Here is an 18,222-nt window from a genome sequence, read left to right on the forward strand (position 1 = left end):
GCACAGAGCTCTCCTCCTCTCGTCGGAGCTTACGACTGCATGTCGAAGGAGGCAGCGAAGCTGGATCTGGGTCTGTCTGCGGTGGGCTGGTCGCTGCTGGAGGCCCCGCTGCAGTCTGAGCTGAAGGAATCCAACCCGGTGGAACCGCCGACAAGCATTAAGAATAAATATATAGCACTGAGGGATTCACAAAGGTAAGACTGACTGTTTGTAAAAAAAGGAACAGTCTTTCTACTGCACACAAGCTTGTTTTATTCTTCATGACCATAAGTCCAAGAAATACAGTATTCAAAGACCAAAACAGAGTTTAACATGACCTTGATTTTTAAAGTTCACAGTGACATTTGTTTGCATGATTGATATGTCTACTTGATTGTCCACGTACAAAGCATTGCATATTTCTCGAGAAGAGTGAGGTAGAACTGTTTCAGTGTTCACTTGTCAAAAGCGTGAGGTCATTAGTGATACATTCTCTGTGTTTATGCAAATACAACACTGCAATATATAATGATGCAATTTAACAATGACGAGTCCAGAGAACATTCCTGAGTCCAGAATAAATTCCAGAGAAACTTACCAACATGGGAAGTCAATTGAGGTAAATGTTGAATCACTTCCATCCTACATACAATTCCCAGCAAAACCATGTCTCCATTTGTTTGCCTCTTTCAATTCAAAGCTGAATTGAAATAAAAATTCTGTAAATTTGATGCAGAGACAAATGATTAAATAAGAGTTAAATGAAACACAATACAAAACATTAAAAAATCCATCCAAACTGCAGCAAACCTCTCAAATTTTTAAGGAAACCGATGGTGTACATAATCCCTGAAAGCTGCTGTGAAAAGTATAAACTCGGGTGAAACCAAATATTTGCCAATACAGACTGGAGCTATGACATTGAACTCAGGCTTTTTGGTCTTCATTAGCTGCACTTTTGGCAACCACACTGTTCTACTATGGAAAAAGGCAGCTACAGAACGGTTCCATAATTAGCTATAAATGCAGTTGACACCCAACAAAGCTCTATAGACACTTCTGAACAAACCTTGTAAAGCCCTTTAGACATGAATCCCACTACATTTTAAAACAGAAAAGCTTCTAACAGGCACAAAAGGTAACTATGATCTGAATCTATATTATGGTAAATGTGTAAGCCTTTCAGGTGAAATATCAATGTCCCCTTGACAAGACTCATTTAAAAGTACATTACGTCGTCAAAATGGAAAAACAAATGCTAGATTTCCTCATGTGTTACGGCTGAGTTTCACAAAAAGACTGCACTGCTTGAGTGAACAGACAGGTCGACTAGTAGAGGTGTGCAAGCAAACGGCAGTATAGTTTACACACTTCTTGCCTGACAAGAGATGTATGCGTATTGGAAATGTATTATTAATTATTTAGCTAAGAACAGATTTAAAGACCAGTGAGGCTTAATGTGGTCCCTTTGAGGAGGAGGAAGATGAAGAGGAGGGACTGTGTGAGGAGGACATGGCACTGAAACCATTTGTTCCTGCCAGAGTTATGTTCTGTGATGCCACAGGAGCAGCTGACTTCTGGGCAAACAGCATTCCTGCAATACAGAGATGAAGTTAAAACAAATAGACATAAAAAAAAAAGAAGATGTATTGAATGATTAACTGGTCATATTTGTCGAAATGACTGATTCCAAGGTCAAGTTCAAGGGAGAACTTGAATTCATTAAGTACTTGATATTCAGAAGAACAAAGCCTTTAGTGCTGCAGTCTACACAATAGAGAAACAGATTAAAAACAGTAGAATACAAGAGTATTAAAGGAATAATTCAGCATTTTGGAAAAGACGCCAATTTGCTTCTTGCTGGGAGTTAGATGAGCATATTGAAACCACTCAGGCTAGCTTAGCTTAGCATACAGAATAGAAGTGGATGGCCTAGCCTAGCACTGTGGAAAGGTAACAAATCCCATTAATTCACAAATTAGATATTTGTTTAATACGTACCTAAACAGTGTATAAACAACACATTGTGGAAGGAAGTCACTTCTCCAAGCCATGAAATAGTCTGGCACACAACCCCCTCTAAAACCACAACTTGTGTTTTTTTACACTGCTTTTGTACGGATTAAAACAAACAAGATACAACATGTTAATCACTGAGGTTTACAGGACATGTTTTATCTTCTGACAGAGCCGGGCTAGCTGTGCAGTCTTTAAACTCAACGCCTGCTTGCTAAACTATTCGTGTAAACCGAGAACTATGAGAGTAAACCAAGATTCTATTATTAAAGTGCAATGTCTTGTAAAGTGCAGTCTCACATCTCACAAGAATGAGCATTGGTTTGGCAATGTACATTAAAATTGACTCCAAAGATAACATAAGATATATATAAATAGATAAAATGAAACTAAATTATAACATATTTGTAAACAGCAAAAATGTAATAAAAATACATTTCCTAGCTGCTTCTTTTAGTTTATAACACAAAACCCTGTTAAAATGTAATTACTCACCTGAGTAAACGGTGCCATTGACCTCCACAGATACACTGATACTGGCTGCTCCATTAGTGGAGATACTCAGAGACAAATCCTGTTTGCTCTCTGTGGGAGGAAAAGAAAATGCTCCAATTTATGGACTTTCCGGAAATCATGTTAAGTGACGACAGGCCATGTATCATCCCAGCGAAGGCCACTCACCATGTCCATTGTTAAGTTTGAGGTTCATGGGGTTGAAGTGAGACGCAAAGGCCAGGAGGTTTTGTTGGAGGGCCTGCTGCATGAGGCGTTGCTGCTCCTCCGCCATCCGCATCATTTTCTTCTCTGGACCATCGGCTGCAGCTCCTCCGGATCCTCGCTCGAGCCTCTCTCTGAACTGCTCCAACGTCACAGCTTGTGCCAGCTGCTGCTGCTGCTGCCCCAGGCCATGGGCAGCCAGAGCCATGGGCAGCCGGCTGGGTAACACAGGGGTTGACATCTCATCTGATCAGTAAAAAAAACACAGCGAAAACTATTTTAAACACGTTGTGTAATTGTCTTGAGACAAGAATGATTTACAAAATAAACAAAATCAGGGATACCAGTTTTCTTACACAGCACACAATGCGTCATACCTGTGTTTCTCTTCAGATTTGCGCCAGCAAATGTATTTAGGCCGTTGTGTCCAGTCGGGGTGGTTTGCATGGTGGGTGAAGAGAGGAGGGCACGTGAAGCGGAGCTCGGGGAGGTAGAGTAGCGGTATAAGCTGTTGGTGTAGCTGGGACGTCGACCTTCTCTGCGATTACTGTCGATGGCAGCCTGCAGCTCTCCTGGAGAACTCAGACCCTTCTTCTCACACTCAAACGGGTAAAGGTACTTCATATACCTGCAAAATAAATTTCTAATTTGTCAATTGATCTGGTGCAAACCAGTCCTACATTAAAATAAAGATAAGCTGGGTGTAAAAGACCAAACATTTAATGCATCCATGACATAGATTCCCTTTTCACTGAAAAGAGACTTTTTCACTTCAAAGAAATGTTTGCTACTACTAGATAATAAAATAATTTCTCAAAATGTAGTCAATGTCTCTCATATAAGGTTGAAAATATATGGATATTTATTAATGTGATAAACTGAATACTGTAATGCAATCATTACTAAAGGCTACCCACATGGCGTACAAATACATCTAATTTATTTGTCAATATTATAATAATTATTGTTCAATCAATTGAAAATAGTATAATCAATGTTAAATAATAACTTCAATCATTTCAGGATATTACATTTTAAACCATTTAAAGAGACTTTAAATTCACATTTATTTCATACTGGAACACATTTTATTCTTTCGAATTGTTCTTGAAGAAAACGTCTGTCAACGCAACAGTTTTTGGGCTTTTCTGATAAAAATGAGAAAGACACGTACTGGGTGCGGAGAGTGAAGGCTGCGCTGGTGATGGATGTGGGGAGGTTGAGACCTTTGGTGATCTCCCTCCAGATCTTCTTGTTAATAACCTCCACAAGGCCTCCCTTCTCTGTCACAAGCTTATAAAGCTTGTACAGGTCCAGCACCTGCTTCGCCATGATGGGGATGCGGTTCACAGGAGTTCCTGAATGAGTGAGTAGGACACAGACATTCTTTAAATCCAATGAAATGGGTTTGTTGTCTTTGAATTCTACTTCTGAGAAGTTGGCATGCAATAAGATAAGAGCACAAAGGTAAACAACAACAACATACTCTGATTTACGCCCCTTAGTCTCTGAGGTTAATGTTAAGTAATATGGCTTAGCATGTATAATCTGCGTGGATAGACTTCTCTAATGAAGCTTATTTCAGATGGGTGGGGGTGGGGACAATTCCACAGCAGCTCTGTTGCTGCATTGATTTGAGCGCAGGGGGGAGGGTGATTTTAGAGCCAGCAGTGGCTGCCAATCACAGGGTTGACAGCTAACCCATGCAATCCCTACTTGAAGTAAAGCCAATTAAGCAAGGAGGCTAACAGCAATTGTAGAAACAAGGTGCTTAAGATAATGTCACAAATTTTCTGTTACCATGACCTCCGTGGACATGAGTAAACATTGCAGACAGACTGAATCTACTTCTGTTTGACTAGGATTTGTTTTTATTTGACCAAATTTATCTGCTTTTAACACCAGTTAAGACGGTGATGAAAATATGTTAACCAATTAATAATTAAATCCATCAGTTGTATATGGAATTTAAAGTGAATGTTATTAAAACTAGCGCGTGTTGTTGCATTCACTTGCAGTAATTTCTCAATATACCAGAAAGATGTCCCATAGCTACTCACAAAAACAAAAGGATTTGAACAGGCTCCAACTCTGAATCTTACCACGTTTCTGCATAAAGACAAAGAGTTGATCAAGGAACTCCTTCCGTTGTGGGTCATTATCCAGTTCATATAGCTGGAAGTTAAAAAATAAAAAAAGAGCAACAAGCTAACCACCTTTTACTCTGCGATTACTTCAGCCATTTTCTCATTTACATGCATCCACTAAATCTTCTTACCTTGGCAAAGTCCCTGGATGGTTCTCCTCTTATTTTTCCTCCTTCATTTTCCTCAGCCCAGATAGCATTTCCTCTCTGTAAATACACACATACAGACAAAACAGTCAAATGTGAGTCCTCCAGATTGTCCCGCTTGTGCATTATATGATGAGTTTAATGGAGAGAGCATGGCAAAAACACTGGCAAGTTTTGTTAGTAATTCCCAATTGCTTATTTCAGACTAAAACAGATATGCACAATGGATGGTGTTACTGTGTGTGTGCATGTGTATATACACGGTATATATACATACACACACACACACACAGACGCACTATATAAACACTCTCAGGTGTGATAGCATTCCTATATAAAGCTTCTCTTTATTTGTCACATTTTCCTCAAGGACTCTGGACTTTGTGCTTCTCACCTCATGTGTCCAAGCCTACTTTTTTCCCAGCACTGAAACCACTGTTTACCGACAGTGAGACGGTAAACAGCTGGTGTTGTGTACAATTTAAGGCATACTATACTACATCACATTGTGTATTCTACGCTATATTACTGTACTATACCATATACACTGTGTATATCATAATTTAACTGCATTTCAACTTATATCATATTGTACATTATATACCATGCTATATTTGTAAATGCAGGGTTTTTAAAAACATATTGTCTGACTGGAGTCTGGTGGCTTTGAGGAGAGCATATTAATTGTATGTTTGTATGTCACATAGCCATGCGCCAGAAATGGGGCAACAACTAGCTTATCCAACTGGATCTCATATTTCCATCACTGCTGATCGGAGCTGGAGCCGATAAATCCCTGTGACTACTGCAGAGTCATTAATAGCAATTGTAACCTTTCCCACTAAAAGACAAAAGCCAGATGTTAGTGGGTGTAAGTGGGTTTTTGTCAAGTGGGAAAGGGGCTTTGTTTTGCTGAATTTGCAGCTACTAATCACACCTGTGTCACTTCACTTATACTGAACTGGAAGTTTACAGTAAATACTGGATGTGTACTGGATGCCTTGCAATTTTGAGTTTGCTCTTGTATGGTTTCTCGTGTTATTTTATATACTTTTAATTATTTTTCTTTTCTCTATTTATTTACTTATATTTCTCAAAGGGGGTGTCTGTTTAAAGCTGTAAAAAAAGATGAATGAAAGGTCTCACGCTCATTAGATAGTTTCATGTGACATGTTATTCCTCCATAACCTCCCCCTTTACATGGCAGTTAAAGGTTAAAAATGTGAGTGGAGGGCAGTGTGTGCAACTGTGTGGAAAAGCCTGCTGAGATGTTATTGCTACATATAATTCTAACGCAGATGTTCCCCCTCAGCCCCATCAGAGATCATTTGAATATATTTGAAACCATCACATTTTAACAATTTATCCATTATGTTCAGCCAACTGTTTCAACCATTTATACAATACTTTCATCCAACTGTTTCTTTCACACACTCTAAATCACAACACAGGTTATACAGCTGACTGATGAAGATATACTGCATTTTCTAAATCGTTTTTTTTTATTACTTAATTTAATTTCTACCAATAAATACAGAAGTAAGTTGCTCCTTGGGCTGGAAACCACTGTTTTAATGGACCCCTGTAAACACCAACATTTGCTCTGTAAAAAAAAAAAAAAAAAAAAAAAAAAAGATTTTCCTGTTTTTAGTTGTTGAACAATATGTAACTGTTTCCACTTTACACATACAACTGCCTCTGTGGTGGCACAGCTGTTGACACATCTAATGGCTTCAGCTTAGAAATGTCTGATAAAAGGACTTCTACTCCCCCAGCAGAGAGCTTATTGAGGTGAAGGTAGATAAACATCCCAGTCTTTTCACCATGAAATGGAAATAAAACCCTTCCCCCCTCTTATTGATGAGCAAGTGAGACCTACTGTGGCTCTATTAACAAAGAGCTTTCAGTTAATTGCTCACACATTTTTCACACATTCAGCCCTGGGAATCCTGATAGTATTCAGTATGTAGGTCAGGAAAAGGTTTCTTTTGTTTTGTTAAAAAAGGCTCGTTGTTATTGTGTTTTAAATATTCCAAATTCCAAATTATCCGGTTAATGCATATTACTAAACACACAAAGTAGTTCTCTAAAAGTATGTCTGTTCAACCAGTCAAGATAAAAAATAAAACCCAAATAAATGACACTTTATGTGGAATGCCCCTAAGAAATACGGAAGCTGCCTTTTACAATGAGCTTCATTAAAATCATTCAGCTGCTCCAGCAGAGCAGACATACATATCACTCTCGTAATGTCAATGTGACCACAGGGGGATCAAAAGTTGAATCCAAATTAAATTATTGGGCCTTTAGTCAACCCGAACAAGTCAAGAGAAAGTATCTGGCCCCTTGCTGTGCGGTGAACTAGGACTGAGAGCAAACAGGGGCCCTTTTCCCCGCCCATGAGACAAGTAAGGGTCTACATTGAGACCGCACACAAGGAGTGAACAATGGCTGCCCCGCATGGTGAGGCTTGTACAACATGTCCACATCTTCAAAGATGTGTAATTAATGAAATTATTGAAAGAAAAAGCTAAAGAAGTTCGAGAGGGAGCTGATTTTAGGATGGAAAGAGGGTAACAAGAGTCAATCTTTACAATCATTTCAACCAGCCACCATTAACTTGCAAGAAGAACCCATTTCAAGCTAACAAAGTGAACATATTTACGTGCATGTCACAAAAACAGCTTCATACAAACCACTGAAGGAGTCCTGTTTTCAAATTCAAACCCAACAATACCAAAACAAACACAAATGCCATTTAATAAAAGCTTGCTAAGCTCAATAATGTTTCCTACAAACTAGTTAGCAATGATAAAGAAAAATATAATGCTTTTTAGATAAACTGAACACATAGGAAAATAGGATCAAGTTACGGTAAATAACACGAGCAATCCCTCCTAAATCTTGACTCAAATGGGTCAAAGCAAACGCCTCTCAAACATTTGTTTAAATGATAAATGATGGTAGAGAGATTTCCTGTGCTAAACACAGAATCCAAACTGTCTCACACACACAGTTAAGTTCTTTTTACAACTCGTCGTTGTGCTTTCATTAAACCAGAACAAATGTTCTTCATTGCTCTGTTGTGTGCTGGTTTGACAAAAGGAAATGCAATTATCTGGCCATATAATCTATTGATTACTTGCAGTTGAAAAAGGCTGCCATTAAGTGTTGCCAAGCGACGGCTAAATTATGCGAACCTATCCACTGAGCTACGTCAGCAATGAGGTTTCTGAACGAGCGAGACGACACATTATTTAAACTATTAGAGAACCAGTAACTCTTCCCTCCACGTGTTACTTGGACCAAAACACAGGCAACAGAGAGGAAAGAGAAAATATGACATATCTCTAAATAATGAACATGAAATGTGTAAAACTGATAACATATACCAACAGCCCATTCTGCTCCACTGGAAGTATACTGCAAGTAAACTTTATGGGTAGCTGTTTGCTGGTATACTGTGAGGCACTAACCCAGCTGTCCTTCTGGCCACAGGCCTCATTAATCATAATGTATTGTATTGAAGTGGGGCCTTTTTAAAGGTAATGCACACATACACACACAGAATCTCTGAAGGGACCCTCTGTTTACTATCAGTAGTCAAACATATCTGTTGGAAAGCACTCGTAAATACTAACTTTGGGTTTAAAAGGAGAGCTGTCTGATACGATGAGAAAAGGGTTAATTACTAAAGGGATTTCTGGGTAAAGAGGCAATTCCTTACATCAATTAACCCTTGAAGCCAACCTTGTCCATTAATACACGCTTGAGGCCATTTCATTAATCCTTTGCTCTCATTTTGACTTCATCTCTGTGAGGCCTGAACCAGTGGCTTTGAACAGTTAGGATTGGACCACAGCCAAGACCAATTAGCTCGGCCAGTGGCTGGGGTCACTTTCTCCAAGAGTGTGAGAAATGAGGTGCAGCGTAGCAGAAGGAGAGATCTCTGGCCTGGCCAGTAATTAAACACTACCAAGTTCGGGCATCTTGCCAAAAGGAGACGCTCCTTCACCCCACATGCGAGAGGACAGGAGGACTCTCAGCAGGAAGAAGTCAACAAATAATAATAAGAGTTAGAACACACACCAGCAAACAGGGAGAGACACAGATGTTCAGTTCTTGAATTGAGGCTCTGGCTACTTCAAAATGAAGTTATAATCACTTTAACATATCTAAGAGTGGACAGAGATATTACAATGGGATTTGTATACATAATTTATGAGAGGAAGCGTTCACAATGAAAGATGGTAAACAAAACAGCGAAGGAAAACAATATGGCTAACTTAGATAACTTACTTGTTTCAATGACTCGTCATAGCCCCAGTCAGCGAAGCCATTGGGTGACGTGAAGTTGTGTTGGCCTGCAGGAGACAGAAGCTCCTTCTCCTCATGCTCCTGTTTTATTGCTAAAGGCGGAGACTCTGACATTTGCTTCACAGCAGACGAGAGAGGTGTGGAGTACGGAGTGAAAGGGAAGCCTGCAACCTGCTGGAGTCCAGGCTTCTTCACTTGCTGATGAGGCCCGTCCCCCACATCCTCCTCCTCCTCCTCCTCCTCCTCATCATCATCGTCTTCCTCCACCTCGTCGTTCTCTTCAGGCTTCAACATTTCCTGTTCCTCCTCATCAGAGTCTTCATCTTCCTCATCTGGATCTATTCTGCTGAGATGGCTTTTCAAAGCTTGTTGAGCTGCTTGATAAGTCTGTCCATCTGCTTTGCCAAACAATGAGGATTCTAGTCTGGAGCCAGAGGCTCTGGCTGCAGCAGCGTGTTGAGCAAACAAGAGCTGGGCGTGGAGAAGATGTTTCTGTTGCAGGTTCATCTCCAGTTTAGCCCCATGTTGTCTCTGCAGCTGCTCCATCACCGCCTCCAGCTTCACCCCGGCATTGCTGGACTGTGGACACCCAGCTGAACTGCCCTCCTCGGATAAGTTTGACTACGGACAAAAAACAAAACAAATTTAAATCACCAACTTAATGAGAAAATGTTTGATTTTGTGTTTTTGCTTTTATACTACAAAAGATTATCCAAAGTTAGAAATAAAAGAAACAGCATTCAACAAGTATAAGAAGGCTAAAAGAGACAAATGAACCTAATGTGTTGATTAAATACTACGTATATTGTCTGAATAAAGTTATACATATTTGTTTTGGAATACAAAACAATATAATGCAAGTCTTATAAAGGGAAACTTTAAAAAAGAAGCTGTCTGGAACTCAAGTGAGACAAAGCTTAATAGCTTGAGACAATAATTACATTCATTTAGTTGAGAATAATTTAGTAGCAGGATAAAAGAATGCTTCTGACTAAGACTTTATGTATCCTCGCTTTTGTTAAAAGCTACTTAACTATGAAAGGATTAGGGTTAGGTTATTTCACAAAGTTTTTTTCGGTTTTTAAATGGAAAATTAATTATTCCACAGTGCGGCTAATGTGAAAACAAGGCCTACACTAATAAGCATGGAAAACGCTTAACCTAATTCCAAAATAAAGCGAAATTAAGTCTATGAAGGTCAAATGGTCCTGAAAAAGTCTAGATTAATCGCCATTGGCTTTGTTACTGTAACAAACACGAGTAGGAGCGTTACCAGAGAGTCGTCGACACTCACCATTTGCGCCTTTGAGTAATCCATCATCGCCAACAGGTCTTATATCTAGTTTTTCCTTCTTCCTTCCGGCAGAAATAAATCGCATCGCATGATCAGTTTCTTTTTAACGGAAAAAAAGATTCCTCTGATCAAATGTGATTTAAAAGCCCCCGTTGTTCGGAGGCCTGAGTGTTCGGAGCTAGAACTGGAGGAGGGGTAAAACTGCTCTGCGCTTTACCTCCCTGGTCACTGCGCATGGAAACTCAAACATCTTTGATTGTCTTTGGCTGAGTGGCCTACACCCCCAACTCGCATGAATGAAAGGCCCGCCCCGTGCGTAAAACTCGTAAAGTGGGTTTTCTTTCTGGCATATCTGTGGAACTTTACCCACCCACTTCACAAAGATATCCCACCCACTGCTGTTATCCTACTGGGTATTGAGACAACACGATCTTTACTTAAAAAATATGAAGAAAAAAAACATTTTAGTCTGGAGCTGCTTCATTCACGTTGTAACTCAACTGCCACAGGACACGTTTTCCCCCTCCACCGCTAAATCAGTTACATTTCACGGCAGAAACATGTTAATTCAGTCTATAAAGTCATAGTTCAGTAGTTGTGCTTTTTTTTTTTTCTTTGGAGGCAGGATTAGGAACATTTCACAAAAAGTGTATAAAAGAAGCCGGCAAAGGTCATCTGTTGGAGGTACTGTAACGAAATGTCCATTTTCATCTCGGTCATGGTGGTACCGTCAATGTATGTGCTGCAGTCAGATCAACTTTATCACTCAGTATTAAATGGTTTCAATGAGCTCAAACAACAAATGGGGCTTCTGACTTTTGCTTGGCAACAAAAACTATTTTAACTGCAACTTGGGGAACATCTCACTTTGTTACCAAGAGCAGCCCAATATGTGATATAGTACTGGAACCTTGCTTATAGTAACGCCTCTATATAAAACCCAAGGTAGATGCTGTTGGTGGATCAAAAGGTTTAGAATAAACTACTTTTTGACATCAAGAATTCAATTCATACTTTCATTCAGCTCAAGATGTCTTTTTCTGAGTGTTAGGCAGACACTTTACTTAAATTGAGAAATAAATCACATAATTCATTAACACAAGCTTTTAAATGGTGAATTCTTGTAATTGAAAAGGGCAAAACATACTAAACTAATTCCCCTCAAATAAGTACAATTTGACTCGAAGTGGCCTCATAGCAGGAGCAGAATCGTGAATAATTTAATTAGCAGTTACCCCTCTATTTTTCCTGGTTGTCTTCACATTCATGTTTTTTTTTTCTCCATGCCACGAGTTCGGACCAGTGGCTCACAAATCTACTTGCCCAAAGTACATTTTTAATTGCCCCTTTAAAAATATTTGAACTATCAGCAGTTATCAAATAAAGGCCACGGTTATTTGTCATGTTTAATCCTTAAGTAATCAATCTGGAGTTTCACCCACATCCTCTGATGCCTCCCAACAAACATCCTGTTTCCAATATAGTTTAAGTGCTTGCCTGCACTTCAGCTCATAAACTTTCTTTACCAGCTGCCATTTTCTCTTGACTGCCTGATTGGAATTGCACATGTGCAACTCAACAGAAGGAAGCAAGATGGCTCACTCCTTAGCCATTTCTATCATCAGATCTGGAGAAAAACTGAGTTTAATTATGTTTTACCACTTGCCTGATCGAGCAACTCAGTTGCTAGATTTACTAGCCCAACGTGGCATTTTAGTTACCACATGCAAGTGGACAATCCTTATTGTTGAGCCCTGAATGGTACAGATTTATGCATTTATGATTTATATGTTGAAGTTGGCAAAAATAGCTTGCTTTATTAAGTAATTGTTTTCCAAGGACACTAGAGTTTCCAGGCGTCAAACACATTTAAATACCTTTGACTTGTTAATATCCCTTTAAACTGCACAACAGTTTTGCCAAATAGCAGAAAATACTTACAGTAAAGAAAAAAAGCTCTGAAATATTTACTTAAATCAGGTTATTTCAACAACAAAAAATAAAAATTGTACAATTGAGTACATCTTTTGTTTTAGTTTGACACAGAGGTATTTTTTGTTCATCCCAATAAAAAGTATCATTCATGGTAGTAATAATAATACTAAGCACAACATTCTTTATCTTTTAAATCCTGAAATGTCCATGAACTGCAAGTATTTCGTACTTTCCCAATCTTGTAAAAAAATAATAATTTAAGTTGTCATATTTAGTATGTCTAGGGGCAATATTCCATTTATATATATTGATGTAATAACATTACATGAACACGTTTATTTTACAAGCATGTACATTTTCCGTGAAATTAAAACAGATGTAATGTAGATTGAATACAGTAAGATGATTTTTACATTCATGTGAAAACGCTGCTCCCTGGTGGCAAAATATGACTCTCACAAGAATGTCCAGACACACAGACACGAACCATACAAGTGACGCTGTGCTTTCCATTTAAACAACTTATAACTGAGTGTATTGTTTCAAACTATTTAAAATATCACAAAATACTTGCGAACACTCATTAAAGATACACTTTCCTTTATCATGTTCATCAATATTTTACAAGCAAAAGAACTTCATAAAGGCCAAATTAAATATCACACGCATCATAAGAGGCAAACAGCTAAGTACAAGGGTTCTGTGTCCTGGGGATATCCACCGTCATTTGGTCTGAAACAAAACAAACAACATTTCGGTTAGATTGCCGTCCAATGACCAACCTGATGTGGGAAAAACACACATGACTGATCAGAGAACACCATTACCTTCTAATCTATACTTTGTCAATGCCGAGCTCTTCAGGTGTCGGGATGCCGAGCTCGTCTAATGTTGGCTTCAGCTCTTGGATGAGATACGGGTAGATGTCTTTATGAGGACCAGATTTATCCTGATGAAATGACAAATATTAAAACACATCAATCATTAACTTATGACGATTAATAAGCAAAGATGCTGATTGGCAACATTCCCCCGAAAAAAATATTACCAAGCTCAGGAGGGGCTCTTTTTCCTCTTACCTTCACAGCTTCCAAAATTCGGATGGCGCTGGCCAAGTCGTCTAACCTCCGACAGGCTCTCAGTGCTGCCTCGAGAATCTTTGGCTCAGGTACCAGATCGTAACCGATTAATGTGTTCATCCCTGAAAGAAGAAATTACATCTCTTAAATTGGAGAACAGAGACAGATTTGAACACTTTTACTTCATTTCCTCTGTGGCTTGAAAGGATAAGGCTGGCGATATTCTATATTTTTACACTAGGAGTACCTACTGAACAATTTCCACAAGTATCTGGTCTCATCATTTGTCACCTCATAATGAGCTTTTCACTGTTTCGCTCTTTTCTGTAACTCAAAACATTTCTTCTGTTGTGCTTTTTTAAAACACTGCACAACTGTTAAAATTGCTTTGTAACAGGATTAATTATTCTCTGGAAATCTATCACAGCGACAATGATCTTATAGTGAGGTAAACAGTATAAATACAGTCTTCATACTACAAAATAATTACCAGAAGTGTGCGCTTGCACACATTCTTCACACAGTGCAGTTCTCTGTCTGAGTGTGGCCTTAACCAAGAATGATGCTCTGAATATCAAACAGAGAACCTTTCAATGACAAAACAAATTGGCACCGGTATAGAAAACGTCCCAATAAAACCTGGCCCTGGTATTGAATGTAGACGGAGCTTTTCACCCCCGTTAAGTTATCATGGCATCACTGATCCCATTTACAGACAGATCAGCTATGTCACCCATTCAAAATTCAGTGCACATTTTATGGAAAATATAATTTGCATACTAGTTCAATAAAAAATGTTAGGTTAACCGTGTTTGCATTTTTGTAATGTTACTACGATACAGTTTATAGTGTACTTCCTGAAAGTAATATCCAGTGAGGGAACAAAAGAAAATCTAATCTACAATCTCATCACAGTAATGCAACTTCCTCATGTTAAGACTTGCGATGACGGCGACGACCGTTGGACCTTATGTATTGATTCTTTAAGTCTCAATACATACATAAGTCTTAAATCATTGTCCGACATCTATAAACATACCTTTTCTCAGCTCCCATGCGTCAATGTCTTGCTTGTTGAAATAGGTGACCCAGCGGGCATCAAACTCCTCATCTGTCTCTTGCTTCCCATGAGAGTAACACCTCGAGGCCAAAAGAGCTGCATGACGAAAACACAACTTTTAGATGGACGAGCGATTCACCAATAAAATGCAGCATTTACAATGGTGCCTAGTGTCAGGTAATGAAGGACAAGAAACAGTCAGGGGTGTGTTCTCTACAGTGAGTAAGGACAAGTGCAGTCTAGTAATGTAATGCATCTGGATCATTGCCAATGTCCTGATATGACCTACCTACTGCACCCACGAGCTGGAACACACACTGGCAACCTGGAAGTTTGTATTTCTGCTATAGTTAACGTTAGTTCTCGTAATATATTGAAGAGACTGTGGGAATCAGACGATTGGCATTTAGTTTACATAACGTAAGCTGTAATAATAGCTACATCTAACGTTACAGCTACATCTAACGTTACAGCTACATCTAACGTTACAGCTACATCTAACGTTACAGCTACATCTAACGTTACAGCTGCACTTCCCTGACGAAGATAATGTAGCTACGTTTTGGCTTATATATAGAGTTAACCTACGTGTTTCCTGTCTTTTACCAAACTATAAGTTGATGTAAAGAGCACACTGGCGACTAGCAGTTAGCTAGTTGGCAGAACACAGTTAATTAACTAACCTAGTTAGCATGCTAGCGACTAGCATCAGCAGCAGAAACACAGGCCCCATTTGGAGCCTTTGAACCGGGTCATGACAAGGACACAGACACCAACGAGCTCAACACGGAGACGTTTTCAGAACAGCACACATCCCTGTTTTAAGGGTATTAGTAGTATTGGTCACAAGTTTACATAGTTTGACTGAAACACATACACGTTTAACAGTTAGGCGCGTTATTATACGTGATAAGATACACCGGCTAAGCTGCTAAGCTAATACCAGTTAACGTTAGCCATGAGCCGACAGCCACACAGGATTTCCGTATGAACTTCGCCCAGTCAGCTTCAGGAGCAACCAAAATAACATTCAGAGGTGAACACATACCTTTACACCCTGGTTGCGTACGGGTTAAACTCCGGACCCCGGAGACAGATAGTTGGACGGCGGTTCTGAACATGATGTGGGACAGCCGGCTAACACGACACGAACCGGTGAGATTTTGAAAGACGAAGCTAGCGCTCAGTTTCCTAGACTGTTACGTACGCGATCTCCGTTCTGCGCATGTGCAGACTGCAGAGGTTCTGATCTGATTTTGACCCAGAAATACTGTAATACAATGAAGTGACTTGTCTTTTTTAAATATTTGTTCTCACAATATTTTCAGAAGAGTTGCCCCAAAGGGAAACTGGCTCAACATGTTCATACATATATTATTATTCTCACTGTTTACATACATGTATAGACCCAATTAATATAATTATGACATTACTTGTGAATAAAATGTGCTGTAATTATCTTACATATGACCCCAATCATTAATACTACACACACTAGTACCGACACCAATATTAGATTTATTTATCTTTTGGGTCTCTTATAGGATATATTCTGTCAGGAGGAAAATGAGAGAATTGGAGTTAAATAGACCCAAAGCTTGTGATGTTGGATACTATTTTTCAGTTTCACTGTGTTGCATTCCACTATAACACAGAACATAAGGTCTGCCAGATGACATGTTTTGGAGGACAGATTTCACCCCAAAACACAACAAACTTGGATCAAAATTAACTGACGGTAATGTGCGTAAAATAGGTTTGTTTCTGTTAAAATTTCCAGATTTAGTTTAAACTGATTCTACCTTATGGGATTTTATTCAAATAAAAGATGTGTACACACTCTCCAATACAGAACAAAACATCAAAGTTGAAATGCAGTTAATTTATTTCAGTGTTATATCCGTAAAAACGGACAGCATCATTAGGAAAAGAAATCCTCAACCAAAACATTCTGGTCCTATCATGACAATGTACATGATTTCCCTCCAAAAGTAGAAAACAGAATAATGATACAAACCTTGATGTTTATATTTACAATGATATGACCAACCTTGCACATTTATTGTTACAAATCATTCAAAGTATCCCCTTTATTCATTCTCAGTGGAGCTGTGCACTGACGCAAATTGTAGATTATGAATTGAGAGAAAGTCTCTCCCTTTTGACTTCGGAGGCAGAGGAAATTGTCCACTCTAAGAGCAAACAATTGTACATTAAAATATAAAAGTTGAAATTCAGAGGTGTTTGATATTTTAGGCAAATAAAATAACGCTCAGTTCCAGCCAAATATAATATATAAGACATATAGTATATGTTCATTTTATGATCTTTCACATGCTGTAGTCAAACGTTCATGGAGAACATTCAGTCATTCAGGTCATCCAGACAGACTCTCTTAGCTGTGTGCTGTGAGGAGAGACTGTGAGCTGGCCTGATCAGACCTCTTCGTCTCTCTGCGTCCTCCATGGGAACACTCAGGGTCGGGGGGGCTTGATATCCAGGCTCCTGGGGATCCAGAGGGTCTTTAGAGAGCAGGATACAGATAGCAGGAACTGTCCTCTGCATGGTTATACCTGCTGCTCCCTGTTGTGGACTCTCCCAGACCTCATTCACTGTCTTGTAGTAGAGCTTGGACACCTGGTGGAGTTCTCCCACTTCCCGTTTCAGAATCTCCACACAGGTGACGGTCTTGGTGACTCCTCTTCCTGAGCCAGTGAAGACCACTTGTCTCATTGATGTCCCATTGCTGTCTGTCCCCTCCCCTTGCATGCGAGCTGTTGCAAACCGCAGCAAATTGCGGATCTTGCTTCCTTCTTTCACTCGCATGTGCAGTATGTCTGCTGCTAGGCCGGGGATCGGATAGGGACTGCTGTCCTCTGTGCGGCTGACTCTCCTGAAGTTGCTGTGGCCAACTTTTGGAGACAATGATGAAGATGGGACATCAGGGTCGAGTGAAACAGACTGCAGCTCCATCACAGTGCTGCTTGTAGCATCTGAACTCTTTGTCTGACCCCTGGGTTGAGTCATTGCTTAGAGAGCGGTGGAATAAGAGCGCAGGATGCGGATTCTGAGCCTGCAGCCTCGGATTATTTGCATACCTCCCTTGAGATCACAAACACGTTTCTTATTCATTAAGAAATTAAAAACTGATCAGCTTTGTAATCAAAAACTGTGACTTATCCTGATCTTCTCTCTGTTCTCTGTACTGCATTTCCATTTTGTCTTCTGAGCACTGAGATGAGAGCCAGCAGTATGAAGAGGGTATTTCTTCCTCTAATCCCATTGACGTGAAGGAAAGGATGTCCTTGCTCTATTCAGCACTGAGGACAGCTGATGCCAACAAACACATATGAGGCTCAGAGAGAGACATGTAGAATGGGACAAAGTGCTCTTAAAGGCACATGCAACATTTAATAATGTCTGTCACATTGTAGTTTGTTGGTTTTGGGGGGTAGCTTTTGTTAAACCCTAAAGGGTTCAGAGATTGTATTTGTCCATGTGGATGCTTGAATTATATGGATGAATTAACATG

At 39.5% G+C, this 18,222-nt stretch overlaps 3 protein-coding genes across 3 annotated transcripts; all 3 read right to left on the reverse strand.

Annotated features, from left to right (window-relative positions):
* Positions 1-239: 239 nt before the first annotated feature.
* Positions 240-10,888, reverse strand: LOC116392706 (AT-rich interactive domain-containing protein 3A-like). Its single transcript, XM_031864406.1, has 9 exons — positions 10,617-10,888; positions 9,305-9,943; positions 4,991-5,065; positions 4,815-4,887; positions 3,887-4,070; positions 3,090-3,340; positions 2,677-2,958; positions 2,491-2,580; positions 240-1,573 (listed from the first exon to the last, which is right to left on the reverse strand). The coding sequence occupies exons 1-9, from the start codon at positions 10,641-10,643 to the stop codon at positions 1,434-1,436; spliced, it is 1,761 nt and encodes a 586-aa protein (XP_031720266.1). The 5' UTR covers positions 10,644-10,888; the 3' UTR covers positions 240-1,433.
* Positions 10,889-12,407: 1,519 nt separating this feature from the next.
* LOC116392435 (cytochrome c oxidase subunit 5A, mitochondrial-like) lies at positions 12,408-15,901 on the reverse strand. Its single transcript, XM_031863874.1, has 5 exons — positions 15,739-15,901; positions 14,670-14,786; positions 13,631-13,752; positions 13,379-13,500; positions 12,408-13,283 (listed from the first exon to the last, which is right to left on the reverse strand). Exons 1-4 carry the CDS (start codon positions 15,809-15,811, stop codon positions 13,387-13,389), a joined length of 426 nt encoding a protein of 141 aa, XP_031719734.1. The 5' UTR covers positions 15,812-15,901; the 3' UTR covers positions 12,408-13,283; positions 13,379-13,386.
* A 1,153-nt stretch (positions 15,902-17,054) lies between these two features.
* Positions 17,055-17,717, reverse strand: LOC116389064 (ribonuclease P protein subunit p25-like protein). Its single transcript, XM_031857475.1, has one exon. It carries the CDS (start codon positions 17,715-17,717, stop codon positions 17,055-17,057), a length of 663 nt encoding a protein of 220 aa, XP_031713335.1.
* Positions 17,718-18,222: the final 505 nt, after the last annotated feature.

The sequence above is a fragment of the Anarrhichthys ocellatus genome, unplaced genomic scaffold, assembly GCF_004355925.1.
Source record: "Anarrhichthys ocellatus isolate YVR2014 unplaced genomic scaffold, GSC_Weel_1.0 scaffold2, whole genome shotgun sequence".
NCBI classification, from domain to species: domain Eukaryota; kingdom Metazoa; phylum Chordata; class Actinopteri; order Perciformes; family Anarhichadidae; genus Anarrhichthys; species Anarrhichthys ocellatus.